Here is a 22,534-nt window from a genome sequence, read left to right as displayed (position 1 = left end):
TTCTGAGCAAAAAGAACTCAGAGAGTACCCAGGCCCTCAGTTTAAGCCCCAGGACTAGCATACACACGAAAGAAAGAAAGAAAGAAAGAAAGAAAGAAAGAAAGAAAGAAAGAAAGAAAGAAAGAAAGAAAGAAAGAAGAGAGAGAGAGAGAGAGAGAGAGAGAGAGAGAGAGAGAGAGGGGGGGGGGGAGGGAGAGAGGGAGAGAGGGAGAGAGGGAGAGAGGGAGAGAGGGAGAGAGGGAGGGAGGGAGAGAGGGAGAGAGAGAGGGAGGGAGGGAGGGAGGGAGGGAGGGAGGGGAAGAAAAGAAAAAAGAAAAAAAGAAAGAAAAGAAAAGAAAAAAGATCCATTGGTGCCCTGCTTACTAGAAACAAACTAAAGATGAAAGAACAAAATAATCATCATCATCATCATCATCATCAATAGGAAATTTAGGGAAACTTCTAGTCCAGATTGGCATATATCTCCTTCTTCCTTTTCATCCCTGCCAGTCACAAATATCAATTTTGCAAAAGATGAAGAGACCAAATGAGTTTGGGAACCCACCCCCCACCTCCTCCACCCCTATTCAATCCCCCTCCCCCCCGCCGCCGCAGAAACAGAATGAAAAACACAGATGCAAGGTGTGCTTTGTGTTCTAACCCAGTAGGGGATAGAAGAATGGAAATTCTGACAACACAGATAACAAAGGGAGTACCTGCACACACGCTGAGAGATACTGGGCCAGTGGCCAGACCTAAAGAAGGGACCCTAGAACAAGAGACACCTGGTGTCTCAGACCTTTTTTTTAAGTAAAGGTGTTGTTTATTTTTCCTTCTTCCCTTCTTCCTTCCTGCTCCCCCCACCTCACTCGCACTTGTACTCTCCTCCCTCTCTCCTCTCTCTCTCTCTCTCTCTCTCTCTCTCTCCTCTCTCTCTCTCTCTCTCTCTCTCTCTCTCTCTCTCTCTCTCTCTCTCTCTCTCTCTCTCTCTCTCTCTCTCTCTCTCTCTCTCTCTCTCTCTCTCTCTCTCTCTCTCTCCTTTCTGTCCTCCACTCATTGGCTGATGCTCTACCACTACCATCTCACACCTTTGTGATGCAGGTCTGAGGCCTCTCTCTCTGCTATGTGATGCCCAGCCATGAAATACTGGTGGAGATAATCCTCTATCACTGGGTGGACAAAGAGGGAGTTTTCTTGACTTCTCAAGAAAAGTATTTCAAGAGATCTCACAGAAAGGACAGGCTCACAAGCTGGAAGTTTTAGCAAGGCTTACAAGATAAAGTAAGGAGAGGTAAAAAATGGGGAGAGAGATTTCCTGTTTAGCATTCAGGAACCTACAGGTAGCCCTTCTGAGCTGAGATGACACAGGTATCGTGCTGTCTAACAACTCCCAATCCTGAGACAACGGTTCTGATGGATAAAATGGATGAAATCTACCCAAAATATAGGTAACCCAGAGGACTTCCATTTGCCACAAATAACTTCATTCCTTTCATTCCGTCCAACAATGTATTCGAATTTTAACTAGTCTAAAATAGATAACAGGAATAGCCCTTTAGCCTTCAGACAAGTCAAATTTCTTAATTCAAAGTTTCCCTTAATATGCCAATCACATGCTCAAGTGGTTTTACTAATGAATTCTGCTGAATGATTAAAGAATTATCATCAATTTTATGTATTTTCCCCCAGGAAATAAAAGAGAAATACTTTCTCAATTCACTTTATGAAGCTAAAATCAGACAATGCTAGTATAAAGAAACAAAAGATTGATATATGCCAAGAACCAAGAACACAAAAATCTCCAACAAACTATTAACTTAATCCATATATATATATATATGTGAAATGAATATATATATACACACACACGTGTGTGTGTGTGTGTCTGTGTGTGTGTATGTGAAAAGACATATACTATGACCTCATGGGCTTTCTTCAAGGTATCTAAGTCTGGCTCAGTATTTGAAAAAATGTGTGATCTACCACATGAACATACTAATGAAGAAAAATCAAATCATCTTCCTCTAAAGACTCTAGAAATAACGTATGCATGCTCACAACTTGAATATAGCCTTCTGACTCCCAGAACTGTAAGAGAATAAATTGAGATTGTTTAAAGTCATTATTTTTGTGATAATTTACACAGCAATAAGAAACCAATACACAAAGCAAAGGACCTGATTGATGTGGTTGTATTAAAGGAAACAGGAAGATTGAGACAGAGATTATCCTGGCCCACAGAGATGAGCTTAATGTAATCAATCACAAAGGCCCTTCCCTCTCATGAGCTTCAATAAGCTGCAACATTCACTAGCACACAGCATTCCTTTGGTCATCCTTAGTTTTCCAGCTAGATTCTTTGGCAAAGAGCTTTTTCTATAATGCAGGCAAGGCGTCAGAGGCAGTCACTGCTCTGATTGTGTGCTGCCTTACACAGAAGCAGCTGGCTTGGGAGAACAACATCCTGCTGAAAGTTCAACTGTGTATCTACTGTAGCCCTAAACTGTGAAGCAGAGATGCAATCTTACAGTCTATGACATGAGCTTTAGCCAAGTAACCAGTGAGGTTCACTCTCATACACAGCCCATTGTGAAGTACTGGTTGTGAACCAAAGGGTCACGATAGGAATCTTCCTCACTACACTACTACAACACTTAGGAACACACTTAAGGAACTTTGGCTTTTCTCTGTGTCTCTATAATCTTAAATTTAGTGGATATGGATGCTTTTCCAATAGGGTGACTAATAGCATAGTGAAGGTTGTGTTGGAACTTGCAAATACACCTTGGCCATTTGGGACAACAAAGCTTTATAACTAGCAAAGAGACAGAGGATTCACTTTACTGTCTAGGGTGTTGGATCTCAATTCACCTCAGGAATTGAACTGTTGCTCCCTGGGGCAGGTAAAGAGACCTGTCTGGAAGCTGGGACATTCCAGCTGTTCTTGTTATTGTCATCCCCACACATCAGTAAAGACACAATTATCAGGGACTTTGGGCCTCCGAGAGTGAAAGTTTGGGTCATCTCATAAGTGAAACCTATCTGGGCAGCCAGACACTCAATACCTTCCATTAATCAGAAAAATATCTGGAAGTGGAAATGCGGATCCAGTGGTAGGAGGCTAGTCTTGAGAAGAAAAAAAAAAAATGAAACAGGAGCTAGAGGCCCTGAGTTCAAGCCCCAGTACTGATACACATACACATACACACACACACACACACACACACACACACACACACACACACACACAATCTTAATATAAGGAATCCTGTGTTATCATTAGTTGTTTTTAGATCCTAAGAACTAATGATTTTCTTCAAAGGAATCTTTTATATGCATTTACCTAAGGATTGTTATATAGAAATATATTTATGTGGAAATAATGTACTTGTGGGCAGGTTATTAAAGAATACATATAATTACAATGTAGAAAGTAATTTAAATTATACAAGACTGCACATACTGTGATTCCAATTTTATTTTTTAAAATGAACATACACACAAAATTGGGAGGCTCTCTGACAAAAGTCTGAAGATGGCTCTTAACAGTGTTTATAGGTTTGTCTAGTTTGGCTTACCTGACTTTTCTAATTTCCTTTTGTTAAGATCAGAATTGTGGAGTTTAACTTAGGAAGCTCCTGCATATTGTCTACATTGAAGGAAAGTATCTCCACAATCATATCTTTTATATATATATATACATATATATAGTTATGATAAACATGATATGCAGAGGAGTTATAGGTTCACAAGTCAGGTGATTGTTTTTTGACAGTGTCAACCATGCATCAGGAACATGAAGCATTCAGACAGGCTATCTTCTATTTGATGTGATGTCATCATAAAGTGCATGTGCTGCTATTATGTGTAGCATGTGCAACCGTGTATAATTAATGAGACAAAAAAGATTAATGAGGTGGATGAAAACCTAGATCTCTAAAAAATGCCAAGCAGTCATCTCAGGAGTTTTCAAACTTGCATATTGTCATCTTACCATCATGGGAATGACAGTAACCTTTAAAATGGTAGGAACAGAGCTGATTTGAGATCTGTACCAGGACAACCATGTCAAGCAAACAACCCTCAAGTAGCAGCTACGAGCAGTTTTGCAGATCCCTTCTGAATGGCCATAGGAATCCCAGATATGAGGCTTGGAGGAACAGAGAAGAACACTGCTGTTTAATTGTCTGTGTCCTGCCTGCCTTGGATGCCCAGGGCAACCCTGTAGAGCTGGGAACACAAGGCTGTCAGGACATCCTTCCCAATGAGCCTGCTGATGGGAATAGGAGAGGGTCCCAGCAGATGACAGGACTGGATGGAGCCACTTATCTAAGGCCACCATGACTAGTAGAGTTCCAGGAACATCCCTCAACTGTCTCACCTCTAAGGTGTGTTTGGGGTTTTTTCCCTAAGATAAAGGAGTTTGGTTAGATCATCTCTAATATTTCTTCTGATGGAAATTCTACCATCATGAAAGACCATGCACGGTCTTGGCTAATCAGTCTGCAAAGCTATGATAAGGAAAGCATGAAAAACCCCACTGATCTCTTGAAGGAATATAATAATGGAAAAACAGAGTTTTGTTTTATTGTTTTAGTTTAGTTGTAGGAGGGGGCCCACAGGGTTTAACTCAAGATCACATGCTTTCTAGTCAAGAACTCTACCACCAAACCATGTCTCTAGCTCTCTCCTTATTTTTTACACAAAAAAAAATACTTCTGAGAGAAATTGAAATACATGAAATGCTTTCTTTTTAGGATGCCTGGATGATTATGCCACTTTAAGTACATTAAAATGTATCAATGATTTGATTTACTAAACAAATTAGCATGCTTGGCATGTAACATTTAAATAGAACTTACTCAGAACATAATTAGCAATGACTAAATTTATTTCTAAATACTTTTCTATTTTTTTTTCAAAATTGAAATATAAATGAAGTTTAAGAAATTTAGTACTTAGGTTATTTCACTTCCCTTAAAAAGAAATACAGCATAGGAACAGAAGACATTGGAGAAGGTCATACTAAAACAACAGCTGGTATGAGATCCACCAAAGAAACAGAGAGACTGGTGGTTTAGGAAAGACTCTGGAGTTGTGACTTCATCTGAAGTCCTGATCCACGGGAAGAGGACACGCTGAAGTGGAGACCTCAGTGGGACAGTGTAGATGGTTGAGACAGTCCCCACAAGGGGGCTTGTGAGAAATGAAGTCAGAATATTTCTGAGTAAAATGCTTCCCCCTAGATAATGTTGACATATGCAAATGTATACATTCACTTTTCCAAAGAAGCTGGTCTGCCTGGCACTGGTGGCTCGCATCTGTAATCTAAGCTACTTAGGAGGCAGAGATCTGAGAAGCCCAGTTCAAATCTAGTCAAGTCAGAAAAGTTCATGAGGCTCTTATATCCAATTAGCCAGTTTAAAAAAAAAACTGAAAGTAGAGGTGTGACTCAACAAGAGGAGTGTAATAGATAAGCAAGAGCATGGGGTCCTGTAATCAAGCCTCAGTAGTGGCACATACAAAAAGGAGAGGAGAAGAGCAGAGAGAGGGGAAGGGGAAAAGGTGAAATAGTGGGGAGGAGGGAAGAAGAAGAGGAGGAGAAGGAATATCCACTACCACCTACTCTTCTCCCAAATTCAAGTGTCAGTACCAACACACAAACACAAACACACACACACACACACACACACACACCACTCCTCAAAACACCTGGAGCTTTCCCCTCTACTCCTTACCACTACCCCTACTTCCTGCTTCCCTAACCCACCCAGTTCAAGGGATGGAGAAGAGCCTGAGAGCCTGTGTGATGGTTCAGGAAGAGATCAAAGTCTCTAGCTCTGATTTTCAGTCTTGGGGGGAAAAAACTATTTCCACTTGTATTACTCTCTTCACTCTCTCATACTTGAGAATTAATCTTTAATATTTGCAGTGGGTTTTTTTTTACATATAAGGGTATGTGTTCTTATTCTAGAAAGATTTCTAAATGAATATTTCATGGGACAGTCCTTGTAAACCACTTTTCCTTTTTTCCCATTGGAATAGTCTGTAGCACAGAGATTCTTCCATGTACAAGAAACTGGTCTCAACCTATAAAAAGGAGAGATTTTTTTTAAAAAAAAGATAAATGCAGCTTGCTGGCTATTTGGTAAGCAAACATTAAATTTTTAACGTGATGCATTCCAATACATTTAAAAGGCACCTTTCCCTTAATTGAGCTTCAGTGAAATTCCAAGTCTCAGCTGCTTAAGCCTTTGTGGAGCTAGTACATTCTAGCTACCACAAATGAGGAAGGCCATACATCTATCTGGAAAGCAGTATGGGAGTTCCTCAAAAAGCTAAACGGGAATCAGCTTAGATACCTCTCAGTGGAGGAATGGATTCTTACCAGTGGGACACTATCATTCTTTCTTATTGATGTGTAAATTCCATTGTGTAAGAATTCATTCCTCCACTGAGAGGTATCTAAGCCGATCCCTATCTTGGGCTATTGTAAATAATTACACAACGAACATGGTTGTGTTGGTAGTTTTAGTGTAGCCTTGTTTGTAGTCTCTAGGATAAATGCCTGTGAGTGAAGTTGCTGGGTCATAGGGTAGCTCTACGTTCAGCTTTTTGAGGAATTCCCATACTGCTTTCCGGATAGGTGTATGGACTTCCTCCTTTGTGGTAGCTAGAATGTACCTATCAATCTATAAATAATCGCACTTGGAAAGCAAGGTGTTACAAATGAATTAATGGAAGTGTAACAGGCTCTATGGAGAGCACAAATAGTATAATTCCTTAAAAACATTAAGTCAAAGTCCAACAAAATAAATATTAGGAGATGTGTACTTGCAAGAGGGGCCCAAGGGAAAGGGGGTAGAAGAATGAAGGGAGAAGAGGGAAGAATGCAGGTGGAGTTTAATTGTATATATCACAGAATTGAGAAATATAAAGGAAGGTGTAGGTCAAGGGGAGGGTGAAGATATTGAAAGGATGACCCAGACCAAGATGCATTGTAGACATAAACTGCTTTGTTAAATGGCAAAAAATTCAATTTTAAGAAAACTCAAGGGAATTCAATTTTAAGAAAACTCAAAGGCTGGGAGTTTGGCCTAGTGGTAGAGTGCTTGCCTAGCATGCATGAAGACCCGGGTTCGATTCCTTGGTACCACATACATAGAAAAAAGCCGGAAGTGGTGCTGAGGCTCAAGTGGTAGAGCTCTAGCCTTGAGAAAGTCCAAGGACAGAGCTCAGGCCCTGAGCTCAAGCCCAGGACTGGAAATAAAAAAAAAAAAGAAAACTCAAAATTACGAAAAGGAAAGGAAGGGATGGGTTGGGAGGGGTGGGTGAGAATGTTGAAAACAGTGACATTGATCAAGGTGCATTGTATTCATAAACTGCTTTAGTGAACGGCAACCCCTTTGTACAACTACTTAATGATAATAAAGTCAAAAAAAGCAAGCCCAGCTCCTGCTTGCTTTCCCTCATGTGTTCCTTCACTGTTGGTTAAGCACTTTTCATTATAAATTGCCAAGTCTTTCTGTAGTATTCCACGATTGCACACAAAATGGACCAAGACACGTGATTTCCACATAACTTAAAGAGAAAGAACAAAAGCAGTGTGGCAGTGCCTCAAAAGGCTAAACATAGAACTCCCCTATGACCCAGCAATTCCACTACTTGGCATTTACCCAACCATCCAGAAACAAGGGCATACTAAATCCACTAGCACAACAATGTTCATTGCAGCACTATTCACCATAGCAAAGATATGGAACCAACCTAGATGTCCCTCAGTTGATGAGTGGATCAACAAGTTGTGGTATTTGTACACAATGGAATTCTATGCTGCTGTCAGAAAGAATGACATCGCCCCATTTGTTAGGAAATGGAAAGACTTAGAAAAAATCATATTAAGTGAAGTAAGCCAGACTCAAAGGAACTTAGGCTCAATGGTTTCCCTCATTCGTCATAATCAGTAGAAACCTTGGGCTCTACTAGCAGAGATCTGCAATAGAGCAAAGTCTTGATACATAAGGACATATAATGTGAAGCTAATTGAAAGGACCTCCAGGATAGTGAAACAAAAGCCATATAACGAATGATTGTTGTCCTTAATGTACTATGTTGTCTCTCATCTCCATTGCTGTCCCTTGGTTAGCTCATATTGTTATAGTATCTCACTTTGTTATCTGATATATTGAATTTATTTGTATTTGGTTATTTGAAATTTGATAGGGAAGGGGGGAAAAACAAGATGGGTGGGGGTGTGGGAGGGGGAGGGAAATGGGTACCAAGACATGTGAAAGGGTATCAATGTACGTGAATTAATGCACCTTCTATCTGGCAAATATCATGTAACCCTTTTACTAATTACAATAAAAAATGCAAAAAAAAGAGAGAAAGAACAGCAAAGGTTTAAATTATCTGCAAATGAAGAGAACATCTCAGCATCCCACACTGTTGGCTCATGCCTCTGTCTCACTCTCTCCAGCCACAAGACTTTACAGCAAATAAGGGGTCAGGTGTGTGTATGTACATGTGTGTCTAATAATCTGGAAGGATCTAGAAGAGGACCTAGGGAAGAAGGCATTCAGGCAGCCATGTGCCATGGAATGGAGCAGAAGAATTCAAGAGAGCTGGGAACACACAGCTTCAGGAAAGAGCAAAAGCAAGGAGGACTGGAAATGCTCCTTTTGCAACTGTTTAACCAGAAAAGTAGATTCTAATGAGAACCTACAAGTGCAAAACCATAAAGATTTTCCTCTGCTGGAAGATGCAGATGCCAGTGAACAGAAATCTTTCAAAACCAAGCAAACAGCATTTAAGACAAAGTGAAGTTAAAGCTATTGTAAAAAAAATAATAATAATATTAACCAGGAAGCAAAATTTCATGCCTAACAACTGAAGAAAATCTACTTGAAAACCAGTCCTGAAACCACAGAAGCAAGCCCATACTTCAAAGTGAAATAAATACGTTCAAGTGAGCCTTTAAAATGAGATAAAAATCCATCTTAAAATCAGAAATTTAAGACCAGAAAAATGGAACTAGATACAGGACAAGGAGAAAGACTGCTGATTTAACTCAGGGAGGAATTAAAACTTCTCAGGAATGAGATCTTTGTTTACAAGATTCCCAAGGGACAATGGAAATAAGCATCATGGAGTAGAGGCACAATAGTAAAATGGTAAGACATGCAACTAATGAATAATATTTCTTTACTTAAGCCCTTACAGAAGATAAACAAAATAGGCATACTGGAGCCAATATTTTAAAGCTAAAACCTACAGTACATGTTCCAGTAAGGAAATTTCAAGGGAAAAAAGTCATCCTGGCCCATTAGCAAAAGGAGAATCATACCAACTTTACAACTTTCAAACCAAACACATAAAACGAGATGAGAGTGGAACCCCATTTTGTGAAATAAAGGATAAACAAAATGTATAAATCCAGTCACGTTGCATTTCAAATATCCAAAGTACGAGAAAAAAATAATTTTCAACATGCAAGAACTCAGGAAATTCAGCCCCAGTGATGCTCTTCTAGAGCAAGAAAATGGATTTGTAAAAAAAAAAAAAACAGCAAGTCTATATTTTATGGGCCATACAGTTTCTAATACTCAAGTTTACCACTTTAAAATGAAACAGTTCCAAACAAGAACATATGTGCAGCTGTGTCGCAATAAAAGTTTTGTCTGCAGAACAAGAATCGGGTTTTAGCTTTCAAATCCATGTACTAAAGGATTTATTTCATTTCATTATTGGAAGTGCCAGCAAAAGCCTCTGAGGGTTCTTTCCTGGTCTCTGTGTTTCCCCTCTGGTCTTAGCTGCTGTCTGCTCTGTCCAAGGTACCGAGCTGGGTTGAGTTTTCTACATCTGGGTTCTGCACTTTGCTGGACTCTTGGGGTTCTTGGCCCCTGGTGCCACAGACTTGCTTGGACAGGGTTGAAGGGTCTTAGCAATTTTTTTTCTTTGAGTGTGTCCCCGATAAGCTTTTTCTGCTTCTTTTTTTCTTTTCCAGTGCATATGATTGTCTGTTTCTTAATTTTGCAGTTGTCTATCGCAGAGGGGAGTTAGTAACTGGGACGCCCAACACTCTTTTTAATAGGAGAGCTACAATGGATCCCGATAGCTTGGCATCTGTGGGAAATGTTCTGTTTTTAAAGGATCAATCAGCTAAGAATTTGTAGAGACAATCTTTAAAGCCATCTATGATTCCAACAGAGGCAAACACTTTAACAGATCAGAGAAAAAGAGAGTCAAAGATAAATTATATTTAATTTAAAAATATGTCAGATATAAATATTATCTGCTCAATGCTTGCATCAAACATTAATTGAATAAACATACCACCCGATAGACAGATATTGGCTGAATGGACTTTTAAATATATGACCTAATAATCCTACCCACAAATTACGATAGGTGTCAACACCCTCCCCCATGAAAAGGCACAAAGTAAAGGGATGGAAAAACCAAACACTAAAAATAAAAATCACCTGAGAGGCTATGCCAATGTCAAACAAAATTGACTTTAAGACAAAAAAAAATTGCTAGCGACCAAAATAATGTCTCATCGTGACTATACAAATTGAACCAGCACCAGCCCTCTAACAGAGTGAATCAACATGTAGTTACTAAAATATATTGAAAAACAATTCCAACCTTTGAGAAAAATGTCCATTTGTGAAGAAAGGGGAGAATAAGATAAGAAAATGCAGGACAAGGGTACAGACCCATAAAAAAACAGTCAACAGGAAGTTCTGAGAGGAGCCCACATGTTGAGCTTTAAAAGGACTTCAAAACACAATTTAATATGTAAGCAGAAATAAATCAAAACCATTCTTAAAGAATTGCAAAACAGAAGCCAGAAATGTTGGGCCAGACATGATGGCCCATCTGTCATTTTAGTGACTCAGGATGCAAAGGTAGGAAGAATACTTAAATTATGAGAAAGCTTTAAATGGCAGAGGTGAAAAGTGTTTAAAACAGTCTAGTCACCAGTCCATCATTTTCAACTTAGTGAATATATAGAAAGATTTATAGACTTGGACCTTCTTCACCAAATGGAATAGGAAATATCAAATCCAGGTAAAAGATCACATTGCAAAGCTTCTAAGGTCTTACCTCCATGAGGACAAAGAGGGCTGCAAAGAACAGAAGCGTCACCCACTCAACTCTGTGTAGAATCATCTCAAAATCATGGATATCAGCTAGAATCAACAACCAGATGGCACCCAGAATAGCAATCCAGCCTCAAAGCAGATAAAAGAATGTATAAATATAGTTCAACTACTAACGTGTCAATTATTTTTCTAATCTTCTGATTGCTTTTATTCCTCACTGAGGATCACAAACATGCTGTAATCAGCTTATATTTAAAATATACAACTTCTATTTGGGGCTTATGTGTATATTCATGAAACCACACTATAATCAAAGTAATGAGCATATTCATCGCTTTTAGAAGTTCAAGCATGCTCTCTACTCCTTTTTTTCCTCCTCACACACGTATACACACACATATATACATACACATCTGCACTCCCAGCAAACTATTTTCTTTCACTATACATTAGTGTATATATTCTTTATTTTCTATAAATGGAGTTTCTCTAGCACACATTACATGTTTTCTGCCTGTAAGCTTCTCAACGGACAATTCATCCAGACAGAAAAAAATCAACATTCAACGTAATTCTTTTGGTATGTGTCTCAAGAGATAATTATTTTTCATTATTCTGTACTATATCACTATACAGCTATGTCATGGCTTGCACATCACTGAAGGAGATTCATTCAGACTTTCTAGTGTCTGGCTAGATGACTGGATCATAGGATAAGTTAATATTATGGACTATTGTATAACTGTAGAACAAAATGGTCTACAATTCCATAAGCCAGGGTGTGAGAGTTCTGGTTCATCCACATCCCCAAAAAACTGATCTTTGCCATTTCACTGGACGTGAGATGATTTCTCCAGGTGGTATTATGATTTTCCTAATGATGTACCACATTGGAGTATCTTAGATACATGCTCTTCATCCATGTAACTTCTTTCATACAGTTTTTGTTCAAATGATGTACTCCATTTTTAGTAACAAGAACGGAAACCAAAATATGCTAATAATTAATAATAATAACAATAATAACATCCTAGGTGCTAGTGAGTCAAAACTATAATCATAGCTAGTTAGAAGGCTGAGGATGATGGTTCAAAGACACTGTGGTAAGGAAAGTCCATGAGACTTTTTTCTCCAGTTAACTACCAGAAAACCAGAAATGGAGCTGTGACTCGAGAGGCAGAGGGCTAGTCTTGAGCAAAAAAAAAGCTCAGGCACAGTGCCCGGGCCCTGAATTCAGGTCTCAGGACTGGCACAAAAAGAATAAAATCAATGGCACGACTATAGATTCTATAGATACGAAAAATGTACTAATTTTCCATAATGGCTACAACAAACATGTGAGGATCTCATAGCATCTAGTTGTGATGTTTTGGTTCTTAAAAGAGCTGTGGTGGCTTCACAGTGTCTGCCCAGAGTGTCATAAAGCCGAAGTCAAGGTACTCATTTCTTTCTAGAGGCACAAGGAGGGAAGTTGTTTGTTCATTCAGGTTTAACATATTCTTGCAATACAAGACTGAGGCTCCCATTTCTTTGTCATGTTACCTCACATCCTAACACCCCTGACTCCCCCTTGGTCATCCTTGTGACTCAGGATTGTCTCAACTATGAGTAACTTCACACCCCCTTCTTCCAATTCAGCATATTTAACCTAAGACAAAGCTGAAGATGCAGTAAAGTGCTGTCTTACCATGAATGCCATACAATAAACCTCCTTTCTCTGCTCTTGGCGTGGCTGTGTCCATGGATGCATGCACGAATGAATGGGTAGATGGACCAGCAGATGCATGCATGAATGTATATAGAGATCCATTCATGAATGCACAGAGGGATGCATTCATGGATGAATATGTGGGTGCATGCATGAATGTACCAGTGGGTGCATGTATGAATGCATGTGTGGATGTATGGTTAGATGAATGTATGGATGCATGAACATATGCATGGATGGGTGTGGGTACATGGATAGATGTACATATAGGTGAATGCAAGTTTGGAACTATGGACAGACAAATTATTTAATTAAAATGAATTTTGCAGTCAGCCTTCTGAATCCATAGGTTCAGTATCTCATAATTCAACTGAGTGGAATTTAAAATATTTTTAAATGTCATCTGAACTTAACATGTAAAGGGTTTTTTTTCTTGTCCCTAAAACAGTGCAAAAAGTATTTACAGGCCAGGAACATGGCCTAGTGGAGTGCTTGCCTAGCATGCACGAAGCCTTGGGTTCAATTCCTCAGTACCACATACACAGAAAAGGCCGGAAGTGGTGCTGTGCCTCAAGTGATAGAGTGCTAGGCTTCAGAAAGCCCAAGGAAAGTGCCCAGGCCCTGATTTCAAGGCCCAGGAGTGACAAAAAATTATTTACATCACATATGCTATTTGATATTGTAAATCATCTATAACATACAGCCTACATCTGTACTTACAGCATACAGAAAAACTGATATCAGGTGGAAATACTATGCCATTTTACATAAATCACTTGAATACCTGAGGGATTTGGATCCTTAGGATTGTCTGGGACCAATTCCTCTTGGATACTAAGAGACATCACTTACTAGATATTAGAATGGTTAGTAAATACATTAGGAAGTCTACATTTGGGGGTTGTCTGTACATCTCATCTTCTTTTAAGAATTAAGGCTAAGTTGCTGAGCCCTATTCACTGAGGCCATGTAGCAGCCATCTGCCTCTTCTTCCAGAGTCTACCCATCCTCCCTTGGCATCCTTTAGTAAGTCCATTATCATTCTAATAAATCAAGCAGATTGCTTATTTGTAACTAAAAATACTCTCACAAAGACAACAATAAAATTGCTCAACAATAGAAACACTAAGAGATACTAAGAAACCCCACAATTTCCAAGCCATCATCAGAGAAATAATTACAGAAAAACTTCCCAAACTGAAAACTAATTAGACATAGTGGGACAGATGCTGGAAGTATATTTTGAATTAATTATGAAAAAAGAGACCTAGAAAACTTTCTAATCAAAGGTTATAAATTTTAAGGCCAAAGAATGTTGTAAAGCTTGCCTTATAATAACTAGTTATGCAGAATTCTGAAATCTTAAAAGTTCAGAAAAGCAAAACAAAAAAATTTTCTTTAGACCAAAATTTAACTAAACCTAACAATCTAAACTAAGAATAATCATGCTCTTTATCCCACTTTGTGTAACAGTCATGTTTTACTACACAATTATTATTAATACTGGTATAATATGGTACTCACCCTGAAACTCTCAGAAGGTGTTTTATCATGATGAGACTTAGAATAGTGAGAAAGGAAATTGAAGCCAATAAGGCTTAAAGATGTCTAGGGAAATTGATAAGTCCACCAACCAAAACGCTATCCAATCCTGCCCAAATACTTAAAGCCAAGCTCAGAAATGGAAAAGGTGGCACAAGATAGCAGAAATGGACTAAAGTGTTGTATTCCTGTGGCATGTCTTTTCTTTTCTAATAAATTTTGCTACCACCTTTGCCATGTTCACATCTTGACTGAATTTTCCACGTGCCAGATGCAAGGATTAGGGTTAATTGCTCTGAACTGTCTAGTAACACATTTGGTATATTAGCCAGCAATTTTCCTAACTTGCAACTCATCAAATAGTTATGATTATACAATTAAGTATCCCATATTCTAAAATGCTTTCAATGGGAAGAAATCATATTTTTTATTTTTAAGATTTGGGAAATATTTGTGGTATGTACAATGAAATATCTTGTGAATGGAACTCAAGTCTAGTGAGATTTCTTTCTTTTATATATTATCTTCTACATTTGGCAGTTGAATCATAAGCATGAACCCAAATGCAATATATATGACAAGAGTCCTTCCAGGATGAGGGGATTAAAACAACAACACCAGAGAAGGAAGAACATGTGAGGTCATCACGGAGAAGACACCATCCACAAGACAAGAACCAACCTGCGGACCCCTTCATCTCCAACCTCCTGCCTCCTCACCTATGAGAAATAACCTTGTGCTGTTCAAGCCCTGTGGTACTTGGCTATGGCAGGTCTAGCAATGAAAAACTCATTATCAACCTTATAGACATTTGAGATGCTGCCCTTCTTCCACTTAGGTCCACAAGCCCTATGCCTTTCTCAGCCCCAAACACAGAGAATGTACTTCCTTCTGGGAAGTCAGGTTCAGAGTATCATTTCCTCCTCTCGCCCACAGAGGGCAGCAGAGCAATTCTGAAGCCTACAATAGCAGGGCTCTATATCCTATCTGCTGGCTCAAGAGAGGAAGGGAGATGAGAAGGTGTGATAATAAACTGCTCTACGCAGAGTGAGGCTCAAGTCCTGGGTCAGACCACTTGGCTGTCTGGTGTCTGCTCAAGAATGCATGATCTTTTCCCACTGTGATCCAAACTCCACTAATTCTGTTTGAAGCCTTTCATGACTCATTCCCCATTCTAATCCACTTGGGATTTTAAGTTTCTTTTGTACTGTTGGTTTAATGACATTCTTCACAGCATGGAGGGTCACATGACAATACGATGAATTAATGAACACTCAAAATATTACCTAGGAGTCTTTTTTGTGTTGTTGTGTGAATTCACGTGTGTGAATGCCAAGCCTCAGGCTTGAACTCAGGGTTTAGACGCTGTCTCTGAGCAGTTTAGCTCCAGGCTAATGCTCTCCCACTTGAATCACAGCTCCATTTTTTACTTTTTTGGTAGTTAACTGGAGGTGAGTGAGTATTTCATGCCTAGGCTGGCTTTGAACTTTGAGCCTCAGATCTCAGCCACCTGCGTAGCGGCTAGTTTTCAGCTGACAGAATTAAAAACACTTTTCCAATCTAATCGTTGAAATTTGTATCTGGTTCATCTATTTGGGATGTGCCGTTTTATTTTAAGGTTGCTAACTTTTAAAAATCTTACTCTTCAAAATGGTAAGCTTGTTCCCTTGTTTGACAGCCTAAAGATGGAATTCTCCAGCTGACAAACCAAAGCCACTAGTCCTTTTACTCCTCAGAAAAAAATTAACACTTCTCAATCAAGCCCTAATTTTGTCAAGAGATAAAATGAGGAGCATTTTTCATGTAATGATAGGATCAGCAGTAGCAGCAAAGTGAAGGACCAGGTTTCACCAGGCTTGAAGTCATCTCCCGCTAGGCAAGACTGTAATTACCATGCCAAACAGCAGAGCCAGAGTCTCAAAGTCAATCCACTCCACCACGTGGGTCAAGCTGGGCCTCTGCAATCCAAGCACAAATTTGCCAGTTCATCCTGAGCATCACCTTCTCAGGGATAAGCTCTCAACCTGGGCAGCCTCTGACCTCAAACCCCACTCATTGGGCCCAAGGCAGAGTCACACCAACCACTTGCCTTTGAAGTTGACTTACATCCTTGCTAACCCAGTGAATCTGTCATATCAAATCTACTCATTCAAATAATCATTTTAAAACCTGGAGCCCTGGGGACTCTAGGAAAATGTGTATGGGCATGCGCCAGCCACGACACACAGAGTGGTTTTCCACACAACATAGATTCTACCGTCTTATTCCTTAACTGTTTATTTTTATGTCTAAGTGTTTAAATTATAGGACATTTTACCTTTATTTATTCCGAATTTAGTCATCAAAAAATTCAAGTCTTTTATGTGTGTGTGTGTGTGTGTGTGTGTGTGCAATGTTCTTCAATCACCTCTACCTCCTACTATTCTCTTCCATAAGTTTTAAACTAGTCTTTGTTCTTGGGTTGATTGTGTATACTCTAGAACAACCCATCGAGTTTCATACAGTTGCTTTCAAATCCAGTCTGTGGTTTGCTGGTTCTGGGGGTGCCCTTAGCACAGTTCCAGCACTGTCCTTCAGACTACTAAGCCTCCATCTCCAGTGGGCACTCAGCCTCTTTATTTCCTACTCCTGCTGGATGGAGCATGCTCAGGTCCTGACAGGACAGTGTCACCCCCTGCTGGGGTCTCCAGCAGCCCCTGATTGCAGCAGGACACAGACCCAGCCCCAGGGGGTCTCCCACCCCCTCCATGTCTGCCCCAGATCTACTCTGGGTCCCAAAGCTTCGCCACACTAGATCCTGCTCTCAGCTTTCACCACATGCATGACTACAAGGAATCTTCAGTCAACATGACGGCTTGTGTTTGCTAAGCTTCAAGACATAGTTTGTGAGTTCATACCTTTAGCATGGCTGCTAGGGGGAAACATGGGAATAGCATACAATAGATTTAAACAGAGCAAATGACGCCTAAACCCTGGAGTGCTCCTCCATGGGTCATGCTGCCACGAGGTGAGCAGTGACTCAGAGCACTGACTTACATCACCAACCACAGCCAGAGCTGCCAATGCTGCGAGCACCCCTAACATGGCTGCCAGCATTCTGTGAACGATCTGGAAAGAAGCAGAAATTATTTTATTCCAGTCTCTTCAACAGTTTGGGTTGACACAAGTGTTTCCATCCATCACTGTATACCACATCATTAAAATCATAAATAAGAGCCAGGCACCGGTGGCTCACACTTGTAACTGCAGCTACTCAAGAGGTTGAGATCTGAAGATCCTAATTCAAAGCCAGCCTAGGCAGGAAAGTTCATAAGACTCTTATCTCCAATTAACTGCCAAAAGGGATAGAAGTAGAGTCATATGGTGGAGTGGTAGCCTTGAACACAAAATCTCAGGGACACTGCCAAGACCCTGGGTGCAAATCCAAGGATCAACATCATCAACAACAACAAAGATAAATAAAAGCTGGGCACTGGGAGCTTATACCTGTAATCCTAACAACTCAAGAGGCTGAGATCTGAGGACCACAATTCAAAGCCAACCCAGGGGGAGAGGAAATCTGTGGGACTCTGGCCCAGGTGGTAGATCACCAGCCTTGAGTGAAAAATCTAAGAAATAGAAGTCTGGCTCTGAGTTCAAGTCCTAGTACCAGCCCACTTTTTAAAAGACATAAATAAGTCAAGGGTCTTCATATTCCAGGATCTGGACTCCACAAATGTGTACAACCACCATTACTCTGCCTTTAATGAAAGGTCCTTTCACTTCCTGAATAATTAGATGACCACAATAGTAAAAGCTTGTATAAAGTATGTGTACAAGAAAGCCTGCAATAAATTGTCATTAATTATTTACCATATACTCCCTAGGCAACTAAACTATTAGTTCAATGACTTAAATCAATTCTTCCCAATTACTGAGACTGTTATTAAACCAAAGGTACACAGCCAAACACCTAATCTAATTGTGGCTCCAGTGTTACCATCCAATCCTTGAAAGGTTCTCTTCTGTTTAACTCTAAGTCAAATGGACATGGAATTTCTAAATCAAAATATGTGGGAAATTATAGCCCTCATGCATTGCAGATGGAAACATAAAATGTTTCAGCCACTTTGGCAAACAATTTGGTACTTTTCTCAAAAAGTTAAACATGGGGGGGCCGGGAGTTTGGCCTAGTGGTAGAGTGCTTGCCTAGCATGCATGAAGACCCGGGTTCGATTCCTCGGTACCACATACATAGAAAAAAAAAAGCCAGAAATGGTGCTGAGGCTCAAGTGGTAGAGCTCTAACCTTGAGAAAGTCCAAGGAGACAGTGCTCAGGCCCTGAGCTCAAGCCCATGACTGGCAAAAAAAAAAAAAAAAAAAGTTAAACATGGGGGCTGGGAGTTTGGCCTAGTGGCAGAGTGCTTGCCTAGCATGCATGAAGACCTGGTTTGATTCCTCAGTACCCCATATACATAGCAAAAAGTCAGAAGTAGTTCTGAGGCTCAAGTGGTAGAGTGCTAGCCTTGAGAAAGTCCAAGGACAGTGCTCAAGCCCTGCGCTCAAGCCCAGGACTGGCCAAAAAAAAAAAAAAGTTAAACATGAAGCCCTTTGCACAATGACAGAGCTGAGTATGAGGCTACAGGCTGGAGGCACGAGGCGTGATACAAAGGCCTAATGATTTTTCAGGACACTCCACAGTATCACCACTTCCCCCATTCTTTCCCAAGCTTTCTTTCCTATCCCTGCCTGCAAGTTGTATAGTACGTGTTCTACATAGTACATAGTGAGTATCACTGCTGCATGTGTTAATGCTTGGTCCCTCAATTCCTGTGTGTAAACAAAACTTTAAAGTACCAGGATGGCTATGTCCCCTTCATAAGGCTCTCCAACAAAGGGCAGACAAGTGTGTCCTCTGGTCATCCTCACAGGCTCATTATACTAAGTCATACTTTTCCTATGGGGGATCAAAACTTGAGTCCTCAAGCCACAGCCGAATATCCACTTTAGAATGCTGGTGCTGCATTGGCCACTGTCCAGAAACCTGCATCTCTGTTTGTAATTAGCCCTTGGCTCCCTGGACCATGTTCTAGAAAGCAACAAAACCTGACGGTACAATCTTGAACATAAGTAAAGGTTCTCTTGCATTGGTACGTCTTAATAGGCATTTCATGAATCAGAGATATGAGATACCTGGTGACAATCCAGTGGCGTCACTGACCCCAGGACTGGGGATAGATCAGGCTGTGTGGAGAGAGGTCACATCCTTAAAGGAGGATCAGACATGCATGGTGCATGCTGACAGTGGCTTTCCTTCTGTGTTCAAGTTCTATTATAGTATGAGAGCTGAACACAAAGCTGTGCATGGATAAAAACACATCAAGGTAGAAGCTCTCTGACTGGCTACCGAACTGGCTTCTGCTTTTGGATATGTTTGGGTCTCAGACCTTTTCAGACAGGAATCTGCATTATCAGCTCTCCGTTGTTCAGGCATTTTGGCTGTACTGTTGACTCCCCTGGGTCTCCAACTTGTAAAGGATTTTTTTCAGCCTCCATTGCCATGTGATCCAATGCATTAGTAAAACATTTGTGTGTGTGTGTGTGTGTGTGTGTGTGTGTGTGTCTGTGTGTCCAATACCTTAGAAAAGCATATACCTACAAACAAACATACACACACACACACACGCGCGCGCAGACTTTCTCCTGTCAATCTGTCTTTTGTTCATCTAATTTATAAAATCCTAACTGAAGGGCCAAAGAAGATAAGAGGGAAGGTTTTCTCCCTCCCCTACACTTCATGTACTCTACATGAGGCCAAGCTACAGCTCGGGGTGTAAATGAGAGAAATGAGGGGTAGGGAAAGGAGAGAGGAAGGAAGGAAGAATAAAGAAAGGAAGGAGGGAGGAATGATGGAGAGAAGGGAAGGAGGGTGAAGGAACAAGGAGAAAAGGACAGAAGAGGAGAGAGGAGTCAGAGGAGGTAATGAAAACAGAGGGAAAGGAGGAGGGAGTACCAAAGGGCCAGAAGGAGGGCAAGCCTAATTAACCTGCACAGAAAGGTTTGCTGGCCTCTATTTATTTGCCTAATGCCCTGGGAGCCCTTGACAAGTCTCCCTCCATAACAGACACAGACAACAATTCAGCACAAAGAACTTGAGGTACTAGCAATTACATGTTTCTAAAATAAACCCTGTAATTACTGAGCTGCAACCACCTGCCTGGTACAAGGAGATGCAGAAGTTCACGAGAGAAAGGTGGCTTTGTCATCCCCTAGGCTAAAGAGGAATGGTATTTTCCCCAAAATCCCTAGCATTACAGCAGAAACCCCAGAGTCCCTTACCCAGGCCCATTCCAGCAGACCCAGGGCGCCAGCCACAAGGGAGGGAGGGAGGCCGACAGCGACCATGATCAGGCCGCTGCTGGCCTTTCAGAATCAGTCCTGACCACTGACACTAGAGGCCTAGTCTTAGAAGAGGGTCTATGAACTTCCAGAAACCCATAGGAAATCTGTGAGAACACTGTGTATCTCTCTGAAGAGCCCATGGGAAGCCTGAATCAGCCCTTACATGAGATCAGCCTCAACAGACCCGAAAGCCCCCAGTGAAATGGAAGAGGAAGTGGGAAAGCCTGGGACCAAGAGTCTGTGGCCCGCCAGCCCTGACCTGGAATGTACTACCCTGCTGTCTTCTTCCCTCCATGATGAGCTTCAGTTATAGCCTGCAGGATCAATGTGTGCATGCTAGGACCTTTCTGGTCAGAGCTCTAAGAGTTACTACGACTTGCTTTGCCTTGTGAGTCTCAGCCCAGGGTGACTGACCCTCTCCATGTACATTTTGGATACAGTAGCTTTCCAGTGGTGATATGGCTAACAGCTGCCAGAACTCCTCTTGATCTGGATACAAGCTGAATAGAACCTGTGAGCAATCAGAAACATTGAATAAGAGCTTTGTGATAGGAAAGCAATAGGATAGAAATCATTTTGATGAATATTAAAATAGAGCTGTGATTCTGGAGATGATTTCTGCAGCCATAAATAGCTTTTTCATAGATATGAAAATATCCTCATTCATTCTGCTGCATTTCAGCTACCCTTGGCCTTGATGAATAGTGTTTGCCAGCTTTAAGAGTTAAATACCCAGCCACAAAATTAAATTGTCAAGGGTAGATAACTATGACTTTTCTATATAGGAGAGCAGATGAATATTGCGTCTATGATAGTTGTAATATATGTTTGAGGAATTTGCAAAGATTCATATATACTATAAGAAAGAGCCAGGTACTGGTGGGTCACACCTGTAATCTTAGCTAATCAAAAGCTTGAGATCTAAGGATCAAGGTTCAAAGTCCAGACAGGAAAGTCCATGAAACTGTCACCACTTAATCACAGAAAACTAGAATTGATGCTGTGGCTCAAAGTAATACAGTGCTAGCCTTGAGCAAAAGAGTTCAGGGACAGAGCCATGTTCAAAGCATCAGGTCCAAGCCCTATGACAAAAAAAATTAAGAAAGAAAGAAAAAGAAAGTAAGGATGACATACTATAGAATATCAAACAAGTCCCTCAAATTCTGTTTCGTATCTGTCCACAAGTCACAACATGTCTCTCTCCCCAAAGAAGGCTAAAGATTAGACATATAACTCAAGTCAGCTCATACAGCCAAAGAAATCTGACCAACACTGACCGTAACAGTTCATCCTTGAATGTTGAGTGTGTGAGAAAGTATAGGTGCATAGAGTGGCAAAAACAGAGAAAGCTGAGGGTTGTCACACCTCGCCAGGAAACTGAAGATACAATTTGACAGTCTTTACTACTCTCTTAAAGACTCCAGTTTGGGCAGAAGCAAATGAACTGAATGCCTAATGTGGACTTGACAATTCATATTTATCAGTTCTCTTCAGTGCTCTGGAAGGTGGGTATACTCATCAGCTTTCAGTGGCCAGAAAAATACTGCATGAGATAAACAACCTGAAGGAGGAAAAGTTGGTTTTGGCCCACAAGGTCAGGGACTTCAGTCTGTAGTCACCTGACTTCACTGCTTCTGGACCACATTCATTCTGGAAGAGCATCACGACTGCGATACGTAACGGAGCAAAGCTGCTCCCCTCATGGTGGACAGGAAGCAGGGACATGGGGCCAGGAGTTTGGCCTAGTGGTAGAGGGCTTGCCTAACATGCACGAAGACCCGGGTTCAATTCCTCGGTAACACATACATAGAAA

General features: G+C 40.6%; 1 protein-coding gene across 1 annotated transcript in view; it reads right to left on the bottom strand.

Moving 5' to 3' along the window:
- The window catches only part of LOC150044202 (uncharacterized), a 43,895-nt gene extending 24,082 nt beyond the window's left edge, over positions 1-19,813 (bottom strand). Inside the window, exons 1-2 of the mRNA XM_090321434.1 lie at positions 19,727-19,813; positions 17,377-17,448 (exon numbers count right to left, since the gene is read on the bottom strand). Of these exons, the coding sequence (XP_090177560.1) occupies positions 17,377-17,448; positions 19,727-19,813 (159 nt within the window). The remainder of the gene's footprint in view (positions 1-17,376; positions 17,449-19,726) is intronic.
- Between the last annotated feature and the right edge of the window lie 2,721 nt (positions 19,814-22,534).

Source organism: Megascapheus bottae, chromosome 30, assembly GCF_031878675.1.
Source record: "Megascapheus bottae isolate mThoBot1 chromosome 30, mThoBot2.hap1, whole genome shotgun sequence".
NCBI classification, from domain to species: domain Eukaryota; kingdom Metazoa; phylum Chordata; class Mammalia; order Rodentia; family Geomyidae; genus Megascapheus; species Megascapheus bottae.
The sequence above is the reverse complement of the archived record's forward strand: the minus strand, read 5'-3'. Positions and strand labels throughout refer to the sequence as shown.